The 23,136-nt window shown below is 42.8% G+C and overlaps 1 protein-coding gene across 1 annotated transcript in view; it reads left to right on the top strand.

Moving 5' to 3' along the window:
• LOC310813399 (dihydropyrimidine dehydrogenase [NADP(+)]-like) overlaps positions 1-23,136 on the top strand; it is a gene marked incomplete at both ends in the record, with an annotated part of 123,357 nt that overhangs the window by 94,942 nt on the left and 5,279 nt on the right. The window contains 2 exon segments of the mRNA XM_083682370.1: positions 12,135-12,277; positions 17,626-17,805. Coding sequence (XP_083538496.1) covers positions 12,135-12,277; positions 17,626-17,805 — 323 coding nt within the window.

Here is a 23,136-nt window from a genome sequence, read left to right as displayed (position 1 = left end):
ACCTCTTGTTCTTTTCCTCTTTTTTTTCCCTCCACAAATATCGACCAGGCCTGCCTTTTTTGGATTTGTCGAGCTACATGATTTAACTGGAAAGTGGAGGTCTGGAACTTTCTACAGCCTCTCAGCAATGCAGTACAGTGCACTGCTACACCCCTGCGTTAGCGTGTGCTGGGTAATAAGCCGATCCTTCCTGCTGCACGTCTGCAGGATGCAGTGAGGAAGTGTGGGAGTGATTGTCATTCTGGAGGGCGCTGCAGACGTGAGCACTCGGTAATGACGGCGGGGGAACGAGGCTCTGCCGGAGAACAGGTTTTGGCGGAGCATATTGATTCCTGAGCCAACACCTAATTCACAGATCCCTCCGTTAAGCCACATTATCTCTGCCTGTATGAACTAATGTGCCGAGATGCCCCCTAAACATTTCTCCGGATGGGCACTGGGAGAGGACTTAGGCGCTGGTGTTTGAGGCAATAATGCCTCCCCCTCTTTGTAGTCAATGGCATCCGTTTGCAGGTCATAACGCGTAAAGTGCATCTTGGAAGGCCTCCGAATAGCTGAACAGGTCTTTTTCATATTTGCATTTTTATTTATCTTGAGAAGTCCCCATCCCCCCTTTCCTCCCCATCCCTACCCTCCCCCAACACCCAGCTCGTCTGTTAAAACAGTGGGAAAGGAGGACGTGTTTTCTTCCTTGCTAAATGCAAGGTTGTGACTGTTCAGTGCCGGCACAAGCTATTATGACGATTATGGTGCCCTAAGCAAAAAATGCCCCCCCACGCATTCAAATAAATAAATACAAATTATAGAATAAAATAATATAAAGGGCTGGGTTATTAAAAGCAAGGCTAAAGAAAAGCCTTCAGTTGCTTTTTAAAAGAGCCAAATGTTATTTTTAATAGGGGAATTGCTCAACTGAATGTGGAGTGACAACCAACACATTTACTAAACCTCCTCCGAAAACCCCCCCTAAAAACAAGGCCCCCTAGCGGTCCGGGGCACTGCGTGCATTGGGAGGGACGGTACTATGGCTGTTTGATTCAGCTTTGCTTGTTTTCTTGGTGGGTGCCAGTGTAGGCTGTGTTTGTCAGAGCCACGGTACAGTAGGTCCGATTAATTAAAAATGCAGGGCTGTCCGCGGCTGACGGACTCCTCGGTGCTGTCAAGATTTCAATTTCTTGTTAAATATTTTCCAAAGGCCAGACCCCTAAATCTCAGGGGCCGGCGCTAGCCAGCGAGCTGTGAACGTAACCATAGGCTAACTGCTAATGATAAGAACACAGGGCGAGATGAGGCGCCTGTAATACAGTCATTGGATTAGGCTATCAATCACTCCTCGTCTCCAGGGACGACGGTGAGGAGACCAAACGGTGAGAGGAGAAATTAGGGACGGAGAGCATGACTGGAATATCTTTCTCTCTCCCTTTCTTTTTTCTTTCTTTCTTTCTTTCTTTCTTTCTTTCTTTCTTTTTTCTTTTTTTTTGTCTCTCTCTCTCTCTCTCTCTCTCTCTCTCTCTCTCTCTCTCTCTCTCTCTCTCCTTCTCGCTCTCTCTCATTCTTGATCTGCTGGTCAAGCTGGAGCTCTCAGCTCTTGAAATGCACAGGAAGCCGTTCTGCCTGTGGGCTCCTGGAAGCAGAATGGAGTCTCTCCTCATGATTTGATTACGTAGGACTGGCCCATGCCTGTAGCTTTTAAAGAACCAGTTGTTTAGAAGCGTAACTGTACACTATGTGCACCATGACTATTATTAATATATAGAGATGTTACCTCTATTTGAATATGGTCAATGACTTGTAATGCCATACAAATACATAGTATTCACACACAGTGCTGTATCAGTTACTAAGAAAAACAGCACAGACTATTTTATCTGTTCTGTGAATTCTCAGTGTGTTCTGAAGCCTAGGGTTAAGGCAAGGTGGTGGTGACGCTCTGATTGGCTCACCACAAATGCGTTATTGACCAGCACGCACAAGTAGGCCGGTTAGATTACCACTCTCCAAGTGTCTGCTTCAGTGGCACTAAATGCCTGAAGAAGCCTTGATATCTGCCTCTGTTTTCATCAGACAGCTACAGTATGTATGTGAGCCATCCAAGCTTATCTGAAGACAGTCTTGCCCTGCTGTGTTTTAGACAGGCGTAATGGTTTTGTCTGAAAAATCTGTATCTCTTTCTTTCTTTGGCTGTTTGGCTGTCTCTTTGACTTGTCTATTCAATGTATCTCACTCCTGCCTTGATTAAAGTTCCCTCTCATCAGAGACTTTACTTGAAAATTAACACTTAATCATGTCTTATTGGACTAGTTTACCTTTTTTCTTCTTCTTCCTTTTCTTTTATTTCTATGATAGAAATAACTCTCAACTTCCCAATGTTAGTAACTTTGAGACTAGTTAGATGTTTTTGAAGTTGTTATGCCGATGATAATTTAATTCTAAGAACAATTATATCATAATTTGATTTAGATCAATTTAGTGTTCTTTACTAGATCAGTGATAATTGAGCTGGTAAGACTTTAATTATCTTGAAAGAGAAAACTGCATGTCTTTTCTTCAACATATTTAAAATATCATATTGCTGTCAGTTGAACCACACAACAGGAGAAATGTTTTCTTGAGCACTGACAGGGCCATGAACAGTCAGTGTTTCTAAGGAAACCAAATAAAATCACATAACAGTTCAGTTTGAAGGGACTATTTAAAGCTATATTGTAATATATTGTAATGTACAGTGCAGTGTGGTCCCTTTAAGAGACATTAAGGGTTCCTCTCTCATGTTTTGTAGAATATAAAGTGAACACTCTTTGCTGCTCTTTACCCTTGGTGCTCAAGACCTCGTTCTTCTTTCCCTTGGTTGAAGCAAACACGTGGCGACAATGGAAATCAATAAAAACAGCAATACATTTTTTCATGTATTTACTACATTTTCTAATTTTCCTAAGTGGGGGGAGTTGGTAGCATGTGCTGTTGAAGAATCAAAAATATTCCTTTTGTACATATTTTACCTTTCATGCTTGTTATACCATAACATGTTTTTTACAATACATTGCACAGCTCTGGTAAGCACACGGCACATAATTTATTGATGCAATACAGCCTTGCAGCCTCTTCACGTGTCCTAACATGGTTTAGCATATTGCTGTTTTCCACTGGAGGGGGAGAGAAGGCCTTTTGTGTGCCTGCTCTAAAATGCTAAGAAAGTAGTGTTACCCTCTACTGATTTCTCTGTATAATAGGAGGGAGATGATGCTTCAACTGTTATTTTCACACATTTTCTGTAAGGGAGGGCCAACGTTGTAATTACTTGTACATATTTGTAGTGCATTATTTGTGCAGATGTTGATGCCCTGCCAGCAATGAATGTGGCAGCATATAGGTTTTAATGTTTAAGTGTTGGTCTTTATGTTAAAATGCATTGGTTGTAAAGGCAATAGGCTGTATGCCATGGCCACTTCAAAATCAACCACATCTTAAGTGGTTAGGGGTAACAGTACTGGCAATACGTGTTGCCATTATTTTGTCATCCTGGAATGTGTGATGGAAGACATTGGTCCTTCACATGCAGTCAATATTCTCTATGTTTTTTTTTTTTTTTTTTTTTTGTCCAATTTTAGATCATACTGCAATCTGATGAAACCTAAAGGTTACAAATGTAACCTAGGTTTTCTAAAAGAGATTAGGGAGATCCCTCACTATGTGTACTTTTAGCTGAAGACCCCTATTCAATCACGCCTGGTGCAGGCTGGTGGCGCATGCAGGCCATAGCCCCGCCTATCACCTGTTATTTGTAAACGCTCATTTCATCCAGTGAACCACTCTTCACGAGCTCAGCACGAGAGGGGCAATGAGATGAGGGGTCTCCCTCATCTCCTTCAGAGATATTTGTTTGACCTCTCATTATGGGACCTTAAGTTGCAAAACTTCCTGATTGCCTGGTCCAAACTGAAAACCTGTACAGATACAAGAATGTACCCCTTCTACATCACATAGATGATGTAGTGCTAACCAGTGCTAATGACGGTATGCACCAAATAGGGCGCAGTGACATCCAGGCTGTATAACCTTCATGAAGAAGACCAGCTGGCAGCAGCACATATCTCCAAAACAGTGACACCCTTGAATAGGGCCCAGACGGTGCCAACCGGAGGGTGGAGTGTGCCTGGATTCCTACAGGGGGCTGCAATCCCCTAGAATTGTAAGCCTCAACAATGGCGCCCCCACGATCCAAAGGGAGAGGCTCTGTGTAGACAGCGCCCTACCCCAGGCAGGGTTTGCAAAGCAGATGAACAACTGATCACAAAGCCTGAACGACGCAGGTTGAACTCATGGGCCAGCTCTGGTATGAGGAATCTGAATACAGAATGTATCGAATACCTTCATACAGCTTGACATCTTGACAGCACATGCTTCAACACATGCTTGAACATCTTAAAACAGATTGTATCAGATGCTTTTATTCACTTGTATTCTTTCTAAAACTGCCTTAGCCTGATGGTTTGGTTCACCCTCATAATACATTCCATAGCTATAATGTTTTATTTTATCAAAAATATAATATTGTCAAATCAATTTTCCAAACCAAATTACCTTTTCCGAAATGGATGAAAGTTGTCTTGGCTATTATGAAATGGACATTTCTAAATCAGTTGATGGAACAGTATTGATCTCTACAATAAGAGGATAAGCTTTTGCACTGCAATAAAATTACCATTACCATCGTCCTAGGAAATAATGAAATGGTATTGTTTTTGGTCAAAATAAATGAATCTTTATGAATTGATGAGATTAAGGTATGGAGGAGGGGTTGGCGATCAGGGCCTCCTTATTCTGTGGTTCCTTTTCAAAGAAGAATCCACATCACTCTCTCATGTCTGTCGTTCCGAGCACCCTCCCAGCGCTCCCTTTCCTCTGGAGTCAGGTGCCTCACCCATTTGATATGGGCCTGTACAAAAAAACTGAATAAAAAGAAATATATAAAAAGAAATAATATGCACTGTTAAATTAAACATAATTCTATATGTCTATAACAGCTTATCCACCGAAAAGTGATAATGCCTGTACATATATTTATCAAAACAGTTTATAGAGAACATATTGTACTTTACACACCTGAATCACACAAGTCAACGTCAAGACCCTAACCCATGAACCCTAGTGAAAATCAAATGCTGGTTGTCCATCGGCTCCATGGGTGTTAGGCTAGATGGGACCTTCACCATATTGCTGCTTAGACCTATCCAGTCTTTCCAAAATCTAAACAAGTGCCTAGGGTTAGGAGCTAGGGGTTATTTCTGGATGAGGCAAGGAATTCCAGGAGGGGGGTTGGACAGGCCTGGTACAGTATAAGCAGTAGTGTAATAGCTCTACTTTGTCTTCTGATGGGACAGGTGGAAGATTCACACTCTTTCTCATCTCAAATCCTCCCAGATTTGAGTGAAAGGTTAGAGACACTAGGGTGGGGTTCCAGGTGGCCTAGATTGCAGTTGACTCACAATGTCTAGAGAGACATTTTAAGCTTTATATTACATAGCAGTCTGGTGCAGACTGCAGTCAATGATGTGGCACTCTGTTCTCCAGGAGTCCCATCCTGAAGGCCTCCCTCTGCATCCAGTAGTTTACTGGCTGCCTCTTAAGGGCGAAACAGAAAAAGAAAATGTTAATTAAATAGTGTGTGGTTATTTTCATGACATGAGCAAAGCAAATTCTCCAAAAGGATGGGAAAAAGATTCACTCTGATTACACTACAGATTTGACAATGTAAGAACATCTAATGATGAAAGGCGGTTGAAACTTGTGACATTCAAGACGATGTTAGATGGAGTAAATTAAAAAAAGTTTCTTCCAGGTACCATGCCTTCTGGAATATGGTCCTTAGCTGGGTTACCACTGGTCCTGTCTCACCATGGTATTGTGTGCACTGTTTTTACTGTGGACAATGAGAAACTTGAGTAAATATCTATTACTGTGAAATAATGCAAATACAACACTATTCAAATACAACACTACAACAATACAATCTAATTTGAAATTACCATCACTATCGGGCCGAAGTCACAAATGTTATTGCTGCTTAGTAGTGCATACCCAACCAATTAGATTAGTTAAGCGTTGAATAAAACAGCTGTTTGTTGCTAACATCACCATTGTTCATGTCATTGTGATATGTCACAACAACACCATCATGTTCAACCCAGTTGCATTTTACCTTATATGGTTCCATACCCTGAAAGTATTCTACAGTATAAGCCAGGAGAAACTATAATTCATGGTTCGGATCTATGTAAAAAGCAGCGTCTTACATTAGCTTAAGAAACAACAAATCTGAACCATGGATTACAGTTTCTCCTGGCACCATGTAGCTGTAAGGTAAGGTAAACACCATACTTGTCCCTAAGCAGGTTGATTTTGATGGTATTAGGCCTACTACTAATTGTTGTGATGTCTCCAAATGACTAAAGAATGGGTGTCTAGCTCTCCTTTCACCTTTGTACTTCTGGCCAACATTGTGTAGTTCCTGCACTGCCCTCTGTGAATGACAAGAGAACAGCACACAAGGGGCGCTCAGTGGCGTAGCACACTAAGGCGCATACCATATCATCGCAAGGTCCCTGGTTCGATTCCGGCCATCGACTTATCCTGCATGTCATCCCTCCTCTCTCTCACCCACCCTTCCTGTCAATCTCTACTATCTATATCCCAATAAAGCAGAAATGCCCTAAAAACATATATTAGCACACAAATACAAGATGACTGAGTAGGAGGAATGTAAGCAGAATATTTCATAGACACCTATTTTAAGACAAATAAAGAGATGTCAAGATGGCTATGTCAAGTTATCAGTGACTCACCCTGTCTCCTCCTTCCTCCTGGCCGCTCAGCTCCGGGCCTGGTGCTGGGAACTGTTTGGGGCGTGGCCCTCAGCTCCCCCACAGAGCTTTTGAGCTGCCTCATCTCTTTTTGCAAGTCATGCATGACCTGTGAGTTAGTGGTCTGCAGCTCCTGGACTTGCCCATGCAGGACCACAACAACACTGGGCTCATATCTCTGGCTGGGGCTGGGGCTGGGCCTGATGTGGTCATTATACTGTATCTGGCTGGGATCCTATCTCTGGTTAGGGCCGGGGCAGTCGGGAATGGTGTCCTAACTGATCAAAATGAATATTAATCTGATTAGCAGACATACTATCCACTACAGCAGTAAATAGTTGGTATGAAATCAAATACCGTACACCTACATATTACCTTAACACTGTTTATAAAGTAATTAAACCCAGGCACTAATAATCTAAAAACTATTATGGCTGAAAATTCATTACAATTTGGTCCATATTTAACAACACAAGAAAGTGAGAAACGCAGCATGGGACCAGTACTGGGTGACTTTGCTCATGGGCCAGCTCGGGTAGGAGGAATGTGGCCCTGATACGTTCCTATAGTTACTCTGCCATCTTTGGTCTGAGTGTGGTTTGCCAGTGCTGGGTGAGAGTTGGCATTTTGCTCATGGTCAGCTCTGAGATTTGATATCTGGCAATTTGAGAAATTCGAAACTACACTTGGTCAGTATTTCCATATAACTTTTTTTTGTTAGCAGTAGCTACAATTAGCTGAAGTTGGCATTGGCTATTTAAACAAATCTGAGTCCACATCCCATTTGGAATAAAGGAACAGAAATTAAGTTTACGTAAATTCAGGTCAGGTGAGGGACAGCTGATCTCATATATGCAAAACGCATCACATGTTCATCAGACCAAGGCTTAAAAGTGTTGAGTTATGCAACACTCCACCATGGTTAAACAGGGTAACTCCACTGGCTATGAGAGTTATACTTATGGCTCATCCCACCCCCAGCCTCTACAGTTGCCAGATCTTGACCACAATTTGAGTAGACCAGGGCCAGATCTGGTTGCCATAACTAAACCAGATCTTATTGCCATAACTATACCAGGCCGTTGCCACAAATAGGCCAAGCCTACGCTAGAATGTTTGTTTTTTTCCGATTGCCATAACTAAGCCAGGCTGTTGCCACAAATAGGCCAAGCCTCGGCCGGAATGTTTGTTTCCGATCTGCTGGCCGTACCTAAGCCGAATCATCACCATGAAAAGGCCACATCTTAGCCAGCATATGGATGTGACCAAGTTACCACTTGGAATGATGACCCAGAAATGGGCCAGTTATGGTTACCACATCTCAGCCTTAAGCAACCAGACCTGGCCCATATCTGGACGGTTTTATCAAGTGATAACTGGGCAACATCCACATACCGGCTAAGGTCTGTCCTTTTCATGGCAAAGATATGGCTCAAGAATTGCAGCCAGGGCTGGCCCACTTCTGGCTTGTGGAACAAACTCGTACCTGGGCCACATCCACATGCCGGCCAAGGCCTGGTCTTTTCATGGCGAAGATAAAGCTTGCGAATGACAGCCAGAGCTGGCCCACCTCTGGCCCGGGGAACAAAGTTGTACCTGGATCACATCCGAATGCTGGTAGAAAACAGGTGTGGGCCAGATATGGGCAATCATTACTCTGCTGATTGGGTAACTGTAGAATCAACGGTAGAAAGACCCTCCCCATGCAAATAAAGATTGGCCAATAAACCAGTGCTCAGTATTCCACCCTAGCCTTGACCCTTGCCACTCTTTAGTTTGAATAATAAACCCTAGGAAGCCTGTTGCTGGAGAGGTCAGCTGGCCTGGTTCCTTTCCTTGTCCTGTGTGTGCTGTGAATGTGATGGGATAGGGCCTGTGGCCATTCTAGACCCTGAATACCAAACGCTGGTATTAAACTGTTGAATTATGCATCTTCTGAGCCCCACAAAGATAGCCATCACTGATATCAGAAACCCAGCTGCTTTGTCCTGCACAAACAGAAAAGGCCACCCACTGAAGAGGGTCCCATTATTCCACTGAAATTGAAAGTTTGTCCCACATCCGGCTGATCCCTGTAATCAATGGATTAATGCAAAAAGGGAAAGATCACAACATTGGTGATGTTAATTCTATTAAATGTCTTATTTTGTTGTATTGCTGCTTTATAGTAACACGAGAAGGTGTGGATTTCAAGGGGTACTAATGTCATATGAATGAGGAATATTGTGAAATAGGACTTTGTTTTAAGGTACACCAGATACTCAATTCTATTAAACTGTTGTCGTTGATTGTATACAGTAAATGTACTTATATAATCATATCATCAAAAGAAAAGGTGAACTGATGACATTTTGCAAGTCATGAAATTCAAATCACTTTCTGAGTTCAAACTAATTCGCCTCAACTATGCAAAACATTATTAATACCAAACCAATCTAACTAATAAATGCCTGGCCCATGTACTGTAGCCTTTTATCCAGTTTAACACAATACTACAACTGAATATGATATAAATATTAAATAATGAGTTAAGATTTTTGACTAATCATGTGTGCCATGTAACTCATCCTCTCAACTGTATTGTAACTATTTCCATTTTCACTTCAGTTTGTCACACATCGTATATGTCATATTTAGAGATATTTCAATCTGGACCGAGACTTTCAATTTATGTACGAACCAATGTACTACAATACATCAGTATTCCATGTGATTTCTAAGTGAACAGAAATTGGATATTGTATGAGCCACAATGGATGCTTCTCACTTTGATTTAAACAAGCTGGTCCTGTAGGGCCTGGTATAACACCATGTAGACCTTTTCTATGGCCTGAACCTAGTTGCCTCCATGAATTTGTATTTTCTCCCCATGGTTTGATGAGAAACACCAAATTCTGAGCCCCTCTCCCTCTCCTCCTCCCTGATTCTGTTTTTGTGTTTGAAATTATTCATCAAAATAGCAGGTGTTACGTGCAGTGCTTGCCTAAGCAGCTATTGGCCAGTGTGCTCTTGTTGAGAGAAGCCTCAGCTTGTTGCACTAGTAGTCTATATCTCAGATTCCCTCCAGCATGTAAAGCATTGGACACAGAGCTCCCCTACTGGAAAACACCGGACACGTGGCACTGACATGCAAGGCCACGATGGACAGCTTGTCAAAAGACCATGATGAGGAGGACGACCCAAAGATAGATGTGTTGTACCGAGACAACGGGGAGCTGTCGCTTGAGCAGAGCGAGAGGAGGAGGAGGAGGAGGAGGAGAAGGAGGAGGAGGAGGGGGATTTGACAACAGGAGCTTTGCGTTGAGAAGGACAAGCAATAATCCGTGAAACAATAGACACGAGAACGTTGAGAATACTCGCCCATTCTGTCACTCTTTACAGTGTTTTGTCAGAGCAGGCATTGAGACCTGTGTGTGTGTGTGTGTGTGTGTGTGTGTGTGTGTGTGTGTGTGTGTGTGTGTGTGTGTGTGTGTGTGTGTGTGTGTGTGTGTGTGTGTGTGTGTGTGTGTGTGTGTGTGTGTGTGTGTGTGTGTGTGCACTCCCCCTAGGCTAAGTTGACTGTGATTTGCCTGAGTAGATTACATGGCTTTAGGTGGCCGTGATTGCGTTTTGATGGGACACAGTGCTGAACGGTGTTCAGGTAGATAAAGCCATCGTTCAGCTTGAGATGACAGGGATAGGGGAGAGAGAGAAAGAGAGAGAGAGAGAGGGAGGACAGGCTCCTTGTTGACAGTCTGATCCATAACGCACGTGTGACCCACGCAGCCAGCTGGATTAGCGTTTTAGAGCGTGTCATATTGGCTCTGACAACACTGGCTCCTTGACTTGGCTAAAGCAAGCTGACACTCTCCTACCGTGTCTATAGTCAAGCATTAGAGATTCACACCATCAGCTCTCCGTCTTATCAAAGATGGCTCATCAAATCAGTTGGTACAATGTATTTAACAGGTGAAAGTATGAGTTTGATACAAACAGAGGGGACTGGGTTGGTTGTCTGTGGTAATCAGCAGGGTTTAAAGACAGATATATCATAAAGCATAAAGACTGTCTTGACTGTCTTGTCTGACTTAGACTCGACAGTCTAAACATTAGCTTTAGCCTGACTTGAGTCTGTCCCAAACATTCCAGCCCAAATAATGGATGTTAAGCTACAGAGTAGCCAACCATACAGAGCTACAGGGTAGCCAACCATACAGAGCTACAGGGTTTACACAGGCTTTTGTTCAAGCCCTGCACGGGCACACCTGATTCAGATAATCTGTCTTGAAGGGATGTTCTACTTTTAAATTATTTTCCTAGTGTGTCCCTTCGTGTTGGCCCAGTAGTTGATTAGCCCAGACCATTTTTAGTTCAATATTTTTCTTCCTTAGATACTGAGTAGTCATATTTTGGCCCCGTAGGGCCCCATTCTTTCTGGAAATACAGTATGTCCAAAACACCTTGCAGACACTCCAAACCAACTAATATTATGACAGGATCCCCTTCTTAAGACTTTATTGTCTGCATCAACCAAAGTGTGCAAAACCCTGCCGTGGCAGGGGACCCCTGTGATAGCAGAGGATTATGAATCGAATTATGAATTGAATTGAAGAGTTCCCAACATGCAAGACTTACAAGAAAATACAAATTCCCAATATCCCACCAACTATCCATGGACATGGAGGGGAATGTGTATCATGTCATTCCACTCATTCTTTCAGCTTTAGGATTGCATTAATAAAGGCTGCACTAGAGGGATCTCTCTCTCTCTCTCTCTCTCTCTGTGGCCTAGCACAGGACATTATCCAGAAGCTAAATGAGTATCCAGAAGCTAAATGAGTGTAGACAATGTCTGGCTCTGATCAATGAGAGAAAACCCTCCCAGCTAAATGAGGTTAAATCTAATGTGATAAACTGCTCCATCTGTCAGCCTGATTGGAGTGGAAGTTTTAATTCATTGGGGACGTGGGAGCCCAGGTAAATAAATAAAGGGGTGTGACATTAGGTGATGCTCTCTAGAGCTTTGACAAACTAGTGGAGCATTTCCTGTTAGCAGACGTGATGATGAAATACAGGTTTTATTCATGGTAAAGGAAAGGGTTTTGTCTTGTTTGAGGCAGCAAGCTGGTGGCACAGGTTGTCTGTTCAGATAGTTTAGCTTCATTAATTAAGCATTAAAGCTCAGTTTCATGTGATCAATGGTCATTTCTGAATTTTGGACTGGGGTGTGTGTGTGTGTGTGTCAATGATGTCACATACTCATACACATGATGTCTATGATGTGTTTGTGTGCAGGAAATGCCATCCGGTCCATCGCCCTGTGTGCTGTGTCTGCCATTGGCAGGGCCCTGCCTGTCTTTCCCATCCTTGCCACCGGGGGCATTGACTCTGCCGAGGCAGGCCTGCCATTCCTCCACGCTGGTGCATCAGTCCTTCAGGTACAACACTGCAATAATCTGTGCTCCTCTCTCACCATGTACCATTTACACCAGTAAACAGACTCCACAGAATGTACTGTTAAGTATATTTTACCTCACGCTGGGCCCTGACTGTGAAAACCATTGGTTACAGTCAATACTCCATCTGTTGCGTGTAATGACTGGAGTACTTAGGCAGAGGACTCAAATGCATGACTCAGAGACAAAAACTTAAATCCAATAGAATAGTCTTTACTATCAAAAAAGGTTTGGTACACAGGTAGGCAGTCAATGGGTAGGCAGATAATCCAGGAAGGGGGTCGGCAAAGCAGGGTTTGGTACACAGGTAGGCAGTTCAAAAAGTCAGGCAGATAATGCAAAAAGGGGTAGGCAAAAAGCAAAGTCAGAAACACTATCAGAGATCAAAATAACCAGGAATACTCAACACTACGAAAAATCGCTGGAATGCTTGACACAAGGTACAAAGACAAACTGGCATAGAGACAGGGGGACACAGACTAAATACACAGGGAAGGATGATGAGGAACAGGTGAAGCCAATCAGGGCGGGGTAGACAATCACACAGGCAGTAAAAACACAAGGGCAGGTGGTGAAGTGTCTGATACGAGAGACAAGGTGAGGAACACACAAATAAACAGGAAACCATCAATGGAATAACATGAAACAAAGACAAACGTAAACCAAGGAACAGGGCGGGATGTTACATTGTGTGTATTTACAGTGCCACCATCTTACACTTACAGCGAGTTGGAGTGTGTCATGTTTATGTGTGGTCTGTGTGTAAAGGTATTAAAGCCTCAAACATAAAAGGACTGCACAGTCTCTCAGTATGCTGCAGGGGCCAATAATTGAACTTCTTATTTGAATGTTCCTAACTTTTATATTTAGATTGGAAAGTGGTTTTAACTTCACCGCTCCCGCAGTGGTTCGTGCCGAGGGAGTAATCAGGCTCGGAATCAGCATGTAAATTGAATCACAATCTGTGAATAAATGCATCCACTCTGTTTTGTTTTTTTTCATAATTTAATCTTTTGGTAATACCGCCCCTCCACCTGCCTAGACAAATGGGAACACATGGGATCTGAGAAGCCTTAGCAATGGAACCACAGATTCCTCCTCTAAATTAATGGAACATTTTTAATTACAGAATAAAAAGAATGCGCTCGATCAAATCAGAATGCCATCTATTTTAGGTGCTCTCTCGAAAAACCTTAATTTGTGTTTCATCGTGCATGATTCATTCATTATTTGTAATGCTTTCTTTCAGTTCCATGTTTTTACCTTGATAAAATTTAAATGAAAGTTTGTCATTGGAATTATGAGTAAGCTTCAGTTCAGCATTGAAAATGCTCTGATACTTTGATCTTTGTCAAGTGTGAAGGAGACAGAGCTATGGTCTTATGGTTCAATGTCTGATATCTATGAAGAGCTCACAGCCCTCAACAAAATGTCTGATATCTATGAAGAGCTCACATCCCTCAACACAATGTCTGATATCTATGAAGAGCTCACAGCCCTCGACAAAATGTCTGATATCTATGAAGAGCTCACAGCCCTCAACACAATGTCTGATATCTATGAAGAGCTCACAGCCCTCAACACAATGTCTGATATCTATGAAGAGCTCACAGCCCTCAACACAATGTCTGCATGGCTCATTTGTCCATACTACAGACACCCAACAATAGAGATACTGCAGCTTTGGCTTTATACTTAGCAGGCCTGCGTATCCACGTCAAACCTATGAGAAAACGCAAGGCAGTTAGCAGCGAAAGACATTGAACTCACAAAAGGCCTAAAACAATATGTTGTCATCTTGGTGGTTCCAATCAGTATGCCTTGTCCTCCACGTTGATGCTGTTGAATAGGAGAATCACAGCCAAGGCTGTAGGTATTGTACACTTGTACAGAAAAGACAAGCGTGCAGCGTTGCCTCAGAGAGCCATGGTTGATTTAGAGATGATTTAGAGAGGTTGATTCAGACACATTCTTCTCTGAATAAACAATATGATGAAGTGCACCCAGAGCCACCACTGATCTCACACAAACCCATCAATGCTGGACCCTCAAACTTCTTCTGTAGTGTTTGTGTTTTTAATCGTTCACAACACATGAGGAATGTGTATACTGAAGTTATGTATTTACTATGGAAACCCAGGCCCTCTACAGCTTGTATGATTGATTTCCATATGTAGACATGCATAAAAGATGTAACCTCAACTGAAAAGCCAGGTCTCAAATGAATCAACTTGGGACATTCCGATGCATTTTTACCTAACCTTCATTCCATAGACATTACGCAAACCTGCGTATACCTAAAACATATCCTTGCGAATTCACCTGCTGTATGTAGCCAGGAGTTGATGTGATCCGCTTGTAAATCGATACGTCTTCGTTCATTCATTACCAAAAACATTCAGTTGCAATTACCCTGGAGGGACTCCTTCCTTCTGCATATGCCTATTGACTTCTATACATGTGCAGTGCAGGGCATCTTACCGTTCAGATAGGGATTACAATACCTGTGACTTATGGAACAATCCTGCAGTATTTTATTAACTCCAAAAAATAAGAGATCTTAGATTTGAATAGGTTGTTAGAGAAATAATCACATTATTCTTGTGCAATAACCCAATTTTCATTGAATGAAGATGTTACGAGGTAACAATGTGCTTTTCTAGCTATCTGTGTTTATTTCTTGTCGTTTTCATTAAATTGTGGAATTGCTGCGTTGGAACGGCCTGAGGAGATTTGGCCAGTGATTTTATCGGCAGGTCTTTAGAGGAGATGGAGCTATATTTCACTAATGACTAAACAAGTTCAATCTTAATGATCCAGGGTGCTATTCGCCTTGTCCTTGAAGCATGTCTACAGTTGTGATCTGCTATAAAAGAACCATTGTCAGGTAGCAAACATGACCATGACCAGTAAACATCAGGAATCTGTTGCCAGTGAAAGAAAATGATTCACAGTCATTTAACAAGCAGGCTATTCAATGTTTTAGATCGTGATTTAAAGAACCTTGCACATCACAAAAAGTCTGAGAGAAAAGTTAAGTTTCCACTTAGAACTGCACACTACTGACAATAGAAATTGGTTGTATTAATTGATTTGTAAAATGTACATACTTCCATCTCTCGTTTACCTGAGGATCAAGACAAACTATCACTGGTTTGTATCCTCTGACATATTGGACATAGGACTCAAACCAAAATGACAGGGGGTTCATACATAGTCATTGTAGCTTTTGACTCCAAGCTGAATTAATCTATCACTCTTTTCGAGAGGATGGGGTTCTACTAAATGCCAGAATTGTATCATTGGGAATAAAAGAGCTGACAGAGAAAGGAAGAAAGACAGGGAGAAAGGAGAGAGAGAGAGAGAGAGAGAGAGAGAGAGAGAGGGTGGGGGGCAGGGAATCTAAAAGCATTTGAGATCTCAGATGGAGTTGAAATCAATGCGCAGCCACAGTTTTTTCTGAGCACATAAAAAGGACCTGCTGTCTCAATTGCCTGGAAACTACTTAGAAATTCTCACATCGATTTATTTCAGGAGTCAGGCTACATTAGCGCTAAATGCAGTGCGTTAGGACATCACATCTTTGATGTTCTGAGACAAATAAAAGCTCTAATGGACATTCTACTACACACATGTGTAGGCCCAGATTTAGCTGGAGGACTCATCTGCAGATATCATCATGTTTTCCTTATTTATTTTTCTTATCATTCACTTTCAATTGAGTTATTACCGAAAATATTATATGACAATGTGTGTTTGTGTTTGTGTTTGTGTGTTTGTGCGTGTGTGTGTGCGTGTGTGTGTGTGTGCGTGTGTGTGTGTGTGAGTGTGTGTGTGTGCGTGTGTGTGTGTGTGTGTGTGTGTGTGTGTGTGTGTGTGTGTGTGTGTGTGTGTGAGAGAGAGAGAGAGAAAGAGAATAGAAAAGGAGAGTGCTCTTCTGACCTTATTTGAGAAATAGGAAGTGTTTTGAGGTCCAGTGATCAAAATGTCCTGCGATATGAGTGTACAGTGAACCACTGTTTCCGTTTGATAGAATGTGATTCATATTTACTCTCTAATAGCCCTCATAAAATCTGTCCTCAGATTGCTGAAAACTGCTCTCATCTGTGGGCGGATGTTGGGTAATTAACGCATGTGTTTCTCTAGAGGACCTGCTCTCTCTCTCTCTCTCTCTCTCTCTCTCTCTCTCTCTCTCTCTCTCTCTCTCTCTCTCTCTCTGACGTAAATGAGGATGGTGTTTTCACCCCCATGTGTTCTTCCTCCACAACAAACATTGGCTATTTTCTCTTCTTTTTAAACAAAATTACAATATGTGCCGTTTTCTTACTTCCTAGAATGCGGAATGTGCATCTCAGTTACGTACATCATTCCAATTAACTGACATATTTCCCTATGAGTCGTTACAATGTATGCCCACGGTGTCTCATGTGTTGTGATGATGTGGATGTGGGTCCCTATCAGTGTGAATTACAGGTTGTTTGTTGGGGAGAAGGATGTGTAGAGACAGGCAACACAGTCTTTTAACAGCACACAGTAACAAGCGGTATGCTAATCAGGATCCTAATGAAAGCATATCTCCAAGCCAGAGATGGGTAGAATAAATGCCTTCATTTTCTCAGCATGGGGCAGTCACTGGGAAATGCGGTTTTTAAATACACAAATGACACCGCACAGCTTCACTTTTCCCAAGGAAATTATTTGTTATGACTATCTCCCAGCTATGTAAAAACAACTTTGACAAAATTTCCTCTCCCCTTCCTAACGTGCCTTGCACCTGCGGTGTGAACCCATAGGTGCGCGTGCTTCGACCGTTTACCATTTGGTGGCACATTAATCCTCTGATAGTGGGTTCTCACTCAGTGCAGGGGAGATGTCAGCTCAGAGATGGTGCCGGGTGATAAGCATGTCTTATCTCTATGCTTTAAGGCTCACCGTGGGTCGTGTGTGTGAAGTGGCAGAGACAGACGCACAAAGACAAGGTTCCCAGTGCATGATGCAGATCAGATACTCTCTGCGGAGAGGATAAACCATGTGAATGGGTCTCACCAAGGGGGTTTCACATGCCTTTCACGAGTCAGCTTGAACTGACTCTCCTGATAAGCTTTATTCCATCTGACTAACCTTTAATTAAATGAATGGAATTGTAAATGTGGGGACGGAGTAAGCACTGATAGGTCGGTCTGTCTGTCTGTCTGTCTGTCTGTCTGTCTGTCTGTCTGTCTGTCTGTCTGTCTGTGCATGCATGCATGCCTGTGTGTGTGCACTTGCATGCGTATGTGTGTGTATGTCTTTTTTTTAATGCGTCAATGTCTGTGTGTGTTTGCTGACAGGTGTGCAGTGCAGTGCAGAATCAAGACTTCACCCTGATCGAGGACTACTGCTTGGGTCTGAAGGCCTCGCTCTATCTGAAGAGCATCGAGGAGCTGTGGGACTGGGACGGCCAATCACCACCCACGCTGCGCCACCAGAAGGGCAAACCAATCCCCAGAGTGGAGGAGCTGGTGGGCAAGGTGAGTGATTGACGGCTGATCTGACCATTAGCTTCGCTCTCTTCTTACCCATTGGCCTTACACTGCATCACCCCTCACTCCCATACCCCTCCATTTACTTTGCATTATTTATCGTGCATGTCCATTTACAGTATTGTAAACCATACATTTTCATGTAATCTGTAGTCGTGCAATTATTCATTGGGACTTGCATTTATGTAAATTATATTATTGAAGCCTGGACTTCACATTGGTATGACAGCCTTGTCCGAATGGTAAGTGCTGTGCTTAATGCTACAGTCTCGTATTTCAAACCTGCTTTATCTCCTACATGCCTCCTACTGACTTGGATGCTTGAATATCAGAACTGAGTCAAAAGAAAAAGCTTTGTCTGAAATCCTCTATAGTAAGACCAATCCCCTTTGTCACTGGTTGTGGCACTGATGTAAAAGGCCAAACATTCCGGTGATGAATAGCTTAACTGCTACCAATTCAGGAGCCCAAGCAGTTTAAATTCCCTGTAGTTTGTTGTTATTTTACTTTGAAATAGAACGTTCTCAAAAATGATTTGTACAAGCGCTGTCTTAATCCAATGCCTGCCGCTAACACAATGAAGAAATCTCAAATCAAATTTGACAAAGCCAATTGTCAAAACATTTCCTCCATTATGTTCTGAGTCCACATACTGCAATTCCCAATCTCTCCTTATTTGCTGGAGAGAAATGCACAGACAAATTTAAATGAGCAACAAAAAAAACTTCTGTAACTCTTTCAACATTTCAAATTAGAGACTGTTATCAGATCACAGTCACCCTGACTTACACACCAGCGGAGGGAAGGCTTTGAAGCCGACACGTGGCCCCAAAAACACACCAAATTTCCTACAGTTCTGACGGCGGGACATTGCACCACAATGCCACCCAAATATAAATATTTAAATCTTTTAAATATTAATGCCAAAAGAGTGGAACGAGGGGAGAAATTAACAGAAATAAACGAGTAGGAGGCAAGCGATATCAGAGAGGTGATAAACAGAAGTAATTCCCTCATCTGCTGCTGCCAACATTGTTGGGGGAAATTGTCTGCACGAGTTCTCCGATAACAGCAGTCAGCAGCATCCCCTTAGCTGGGAGTGCGGAGTGAAGTTGGGAACTGTGTGGTGTCATGTAGAAACATTGTCACAGACACAGTGAAGCACCCCACGTCTCCCCAGGCTAACACGGTGCTGGATACACTGAGGGGAGTACAGCCTGACACACAGGAACCAACAGTCACTGACATCATGGGTCACAGAGAGGTTTGGGACCACATGCACTCAATTCTCTACTCTCAGTTTTTGCTAAATACACCCCAGTGATTTTTCAACCTTACTTTTGCCATTGACCTAGCCATAAACAGGCCTTTAGGGCTCCACGGGTGCTTCTCTCTCTAAAGGTGAATGCTTGGCCATCATATTGACATTATAGACATACTCCAGCTCTGCTTCAAGTTTGAATGCATAGTATAAATACGTTTTTTTTTTTTTACTTTTTCACATTGTTTCACAGTGTTTCCAGTATTTCTATATCCACTTTTCCTTTTTCTATAAGGGTTGGGACCCTTCAGAGTTGCAATTTTGAGTTGGTGTGTTAGCGGATAGCAAGAATGCCTCCTGCTGTTAAGGGAGACCCTGTCTGTGCACTGGTGGCCAGTGGAGATAGAGAGTGACAGCTCACCTGTGTGTAGGGCAGCTGTGGCCGCAGGGCAGAGAGAGCTGTGGCACAGACCCAACAAGACAAATACACAGCACACCATGGGGGGACAGGATCACATTACTTACATTACAGTACACAGTCAAGCTAAGACAAGGGTAAGGTTGTGTGTGTGTGTGTGTGTGTGTGTGTGTGTGTATGTGTGTGTGTGTGTGTGTGTGTGTGTGTGTGTGTGTGTGTGTGTGTGTGTGTGTGTCATTTTATTATAGAATTTAGACCACCATATTATTAACATATACAGATATAGTTTGAATGTTTATCTTACTGTATAGAAATTATTTGCTAGAAAGTAAATAGTACTTTTGGATTCATTATAACGAACACTAGTAGTTCCCTGCTGTGTTGAATTATTTGAAGTAAGTCCACAAAAAGTACCCAGTGTAACCACGTAATTAGCTTGTATTTTGGTAGATACCAGAGGAGCATTATCGTAAAATAAAAAAAGGCCTACCGAAATGTGTAATTGCAACACTACATAAGAATTTACTAAATTCACCCGAGTTACACAGACTAGGTGGCACAGCATCAGTGAAAACACTGCCTGGTGCACACTGCAGACCTATTACTCTACTACAGTACATGTGGATTACAAAATGGGAGTTGGCAGTGAGGTTCATTAAAAGCTGCGTGTGCTCTGTGTGAGACTGCTCTTGCTGCAGGACGGGAGGCCCAGAACCACAGGTGTGCGTTAGGCTGGAACAGGCGCTGTGGCCTACTCCTGAGCCGACACTGGCAAGCACAACAACCCCCCTGAACCCCCCTGTTGGGTCTCACCCGGTATCTCTGTTCCCCCACCCCCATACAGCCTCATCTCCCCGTCCGATGCCAAACAAGGAGTGGGAGTGCTGGCGCCCCCCCTAGCTTCACGGAGGGGGGAATGAGGGGGCTCTTAAATAGTGGTTTGGCCGTCTGCACTGCACGGTGGAGTTTGGCAGGCCCACAGTGGTAATGAAGCCTTCGGAACAGGACGACCTGCCTCTCTCTGCTGGGGGCCGGGCCAAAGATCTGGCTTGAGAGGGCTGTGGGTTAGAGGCTGAGGGCTGGTAGATTCAACAAAAACATGGTTAGTAAAAAGCCATTTGGCCAGCATGGTCCCGTATAGTATATCCAGTGTACCTTGCAAATGGGTACTGTTTCTTCGACTCATTTTGCAGGTAAAGTCCTCACTGTCTCAGTTCACCAGTGAAGTCCCTGTTTATTCTGTGCGTTGTTTAGAACCACCTTCTCACAAACGGTAAAAGGCAGCACAGGATTTGGTAGGGAGTCCGGTTGTGAACGTTATAAGAAGTGAAAGCGGAGGCAGCCTGTCCTCTAGCCTATTAGCCTGACCAGAGTAAAGATATACAGTTATTGCCATGGCTGTCTAGTTTCTCTATGGGATCTTTCATTAGCCGCCCTCATATTTCGCCCCTGAGACGGAGGGCAAATAATGTCTCTGAGCCTCCTGTGTGTCTGTTATTAGACGCTGCTGCTGAGAGCCTATCAGCTTGACAGTGTGAAGGAGGGAAACCATGCTGGTTCACCACGGTCGGAGAGGCACTGTATGTGATAGTCAAGCAAACATGTCTATCTCAATATTGCCATAATTTCAATTGATTTGAAAGACTATGAAGGACTTAACGATGGACATTTGGAAACCAAGCTGGCATGTTTTTTTAAACTCACAGTGTCAAAGGGCCAAAATGGACTGAATTGAGTTGCATGACGATGACAGGTTTAAAAAGGAAAGTGTACACAGTTAGTCATTAGTGGAAAGTTTTTAATTGCCAGTTTGAATTTTGGAGATGTGTTGAAAAAAAAGCCTCCCGCCCACCCAGTTTTACCATGGAGATAATTTCCCAACCTGTAAAACTGTGGTCTACACTGACAGTAACTTCTGTCAGACAACAGGCTGCGCTTGCTGCATAATTTATGAAGGCAGATGTACATGTGGGTTATTAGTTCCCCCTGCAACAGTGCTCTCTTGATTTACAGTTGAAGGAAGCAAATGTAACAAATAAAACACATAAACAAATCAAACCAGTGACAAGTTTGTTTCTGTGTGTGTGTGAGAGTGTGTGTGTGTGTGTGTGTGTGTGTGTGTGTGTGTGTGTGTGTGTGTGTGGGTGCGTGCACACACGTGTGAGCGAGCGTGCACGTGTGTGTGCGCATGTGTGTGTGTGTGTTCGCACAAGGAGTGGAAAATATTGCATCCAATTAGGGAATGTTGTGTGATTGTTGAAGATGTGGAGCCGGGCAGCATGGGTTGGCAACGCCATCCTGCTACCTCTCATTAAAGTGGACACAGCTCATCGGCTCTAGCAACTTTTCAATGGAGAGAGTTATTACTAAACAAATAGGCGGCTATCATGCAGGACACAGGGGCTACGCACAGCAAAGACAGCTTTGTCTTAATGAGGCTAAGTGACTGTCTCTATCTCTCTCTCTCTCTCCCTTCCTTTGTGCCCGAGCCAGTCGAGTGCTTCATCTCCGTCCTCTATGGTTTCCCCCCAGCTCCTCCCCCTGGTCTGTGGTTTATGCCGATGGACCTTGGAGGCTAATATACACTTTAATGCTTTGTAATGGGAGGGGAAGGGAGGGGGAAAAACAACAAGAGGATAGGGGGTGGATTAGAACCTACAGTATCTGGAGCTGTCCTGGTTTTAAATTAATGAGGGCTGAACACACAGAGATAAATGTAGGTTTTCATGTTTAATTATGGCATACTGCAGTAGTTTAGTGAGGATAAATCGCACAATTATTATGCAGTGGGGTTGTTGATGCTTTTTTTTTTTTTTGCTTTTTTTTTTTTTTTAGACTCATAACCTGATGACTTGTGTATTTGAGGGAGCAATAAGCCTTAATGTTCTTATCATACTGTATAGAAGAGCCTCACAGAGGAGTTGAGGGCCTCTCGCTAACTCATTTGGATGGGTTGTATGGGTTGGTGGAATATGCATTAGGAAAAATGCTCTTGCGTCGAGACCTTGAGTTATTTCATGTGGAAGGCCTTGTGTGGATAGATGGCATTGAGTTTTCTTTTGAAACCTATAGGAGGGATTGATAGATACTGGAATATCTGCAATAATGGGTGACTGCAGAAGACAGCCTTGGAACTCTGATGTCTACTGATTGTAATATACAGGCGCAACATTACACACACAACACACTTTGCACCATGCATGTGTCCTAATGTGCACCTATGGTGTCATGGTGTGACAACTTTTAACGATGTGTTTAAATTATATTTCTGAAGTTTATGGCTCTAATATAGTCTCATTATCATATGAAATTGGAGGAGGAAAAAAATCTAATTAAAAACAACAACATTCATTTGAATAAATGGTTAAATGAAAAGCAAAACATGTCACACACACACCTGTTTTTCCTGAGGATCGACCAATAAAACTTGCAACAAGTTGCCTACCAACCATCTGTACTTCCATTTACTTCCCTCCCTGTTTTGGATTTGATATCTTGTGAACAGCTGTGAATGAGAAAAAAAAAGAGGCAGAAATAATATGTCAAAAAATTTTAACCTACAGGTGTTCTGAGGTTTTACTTTCACGTGACGATACTCCTGTTGCACATAGAGTTGTTTTTTGTCAGTCTCAGTGGATTG

Source organism: Argentina silus (genome assembly GCF_951799395.1).
Source record: "Argentina silus genome assembly, chromosome: 1".
In the NCBI taxonomy this organism is placed as follows: Eukaryota; Metazoa; Chordata; class Actinopteri; order Argentiniformes; family Argentinidae; genus Argentina; species Argentina silus.
The sequence above is the reverse complement of the archived record's forward strand: the minus strand, read 5'-3'. Positions and strand labels throughout refer to the sequence as shown.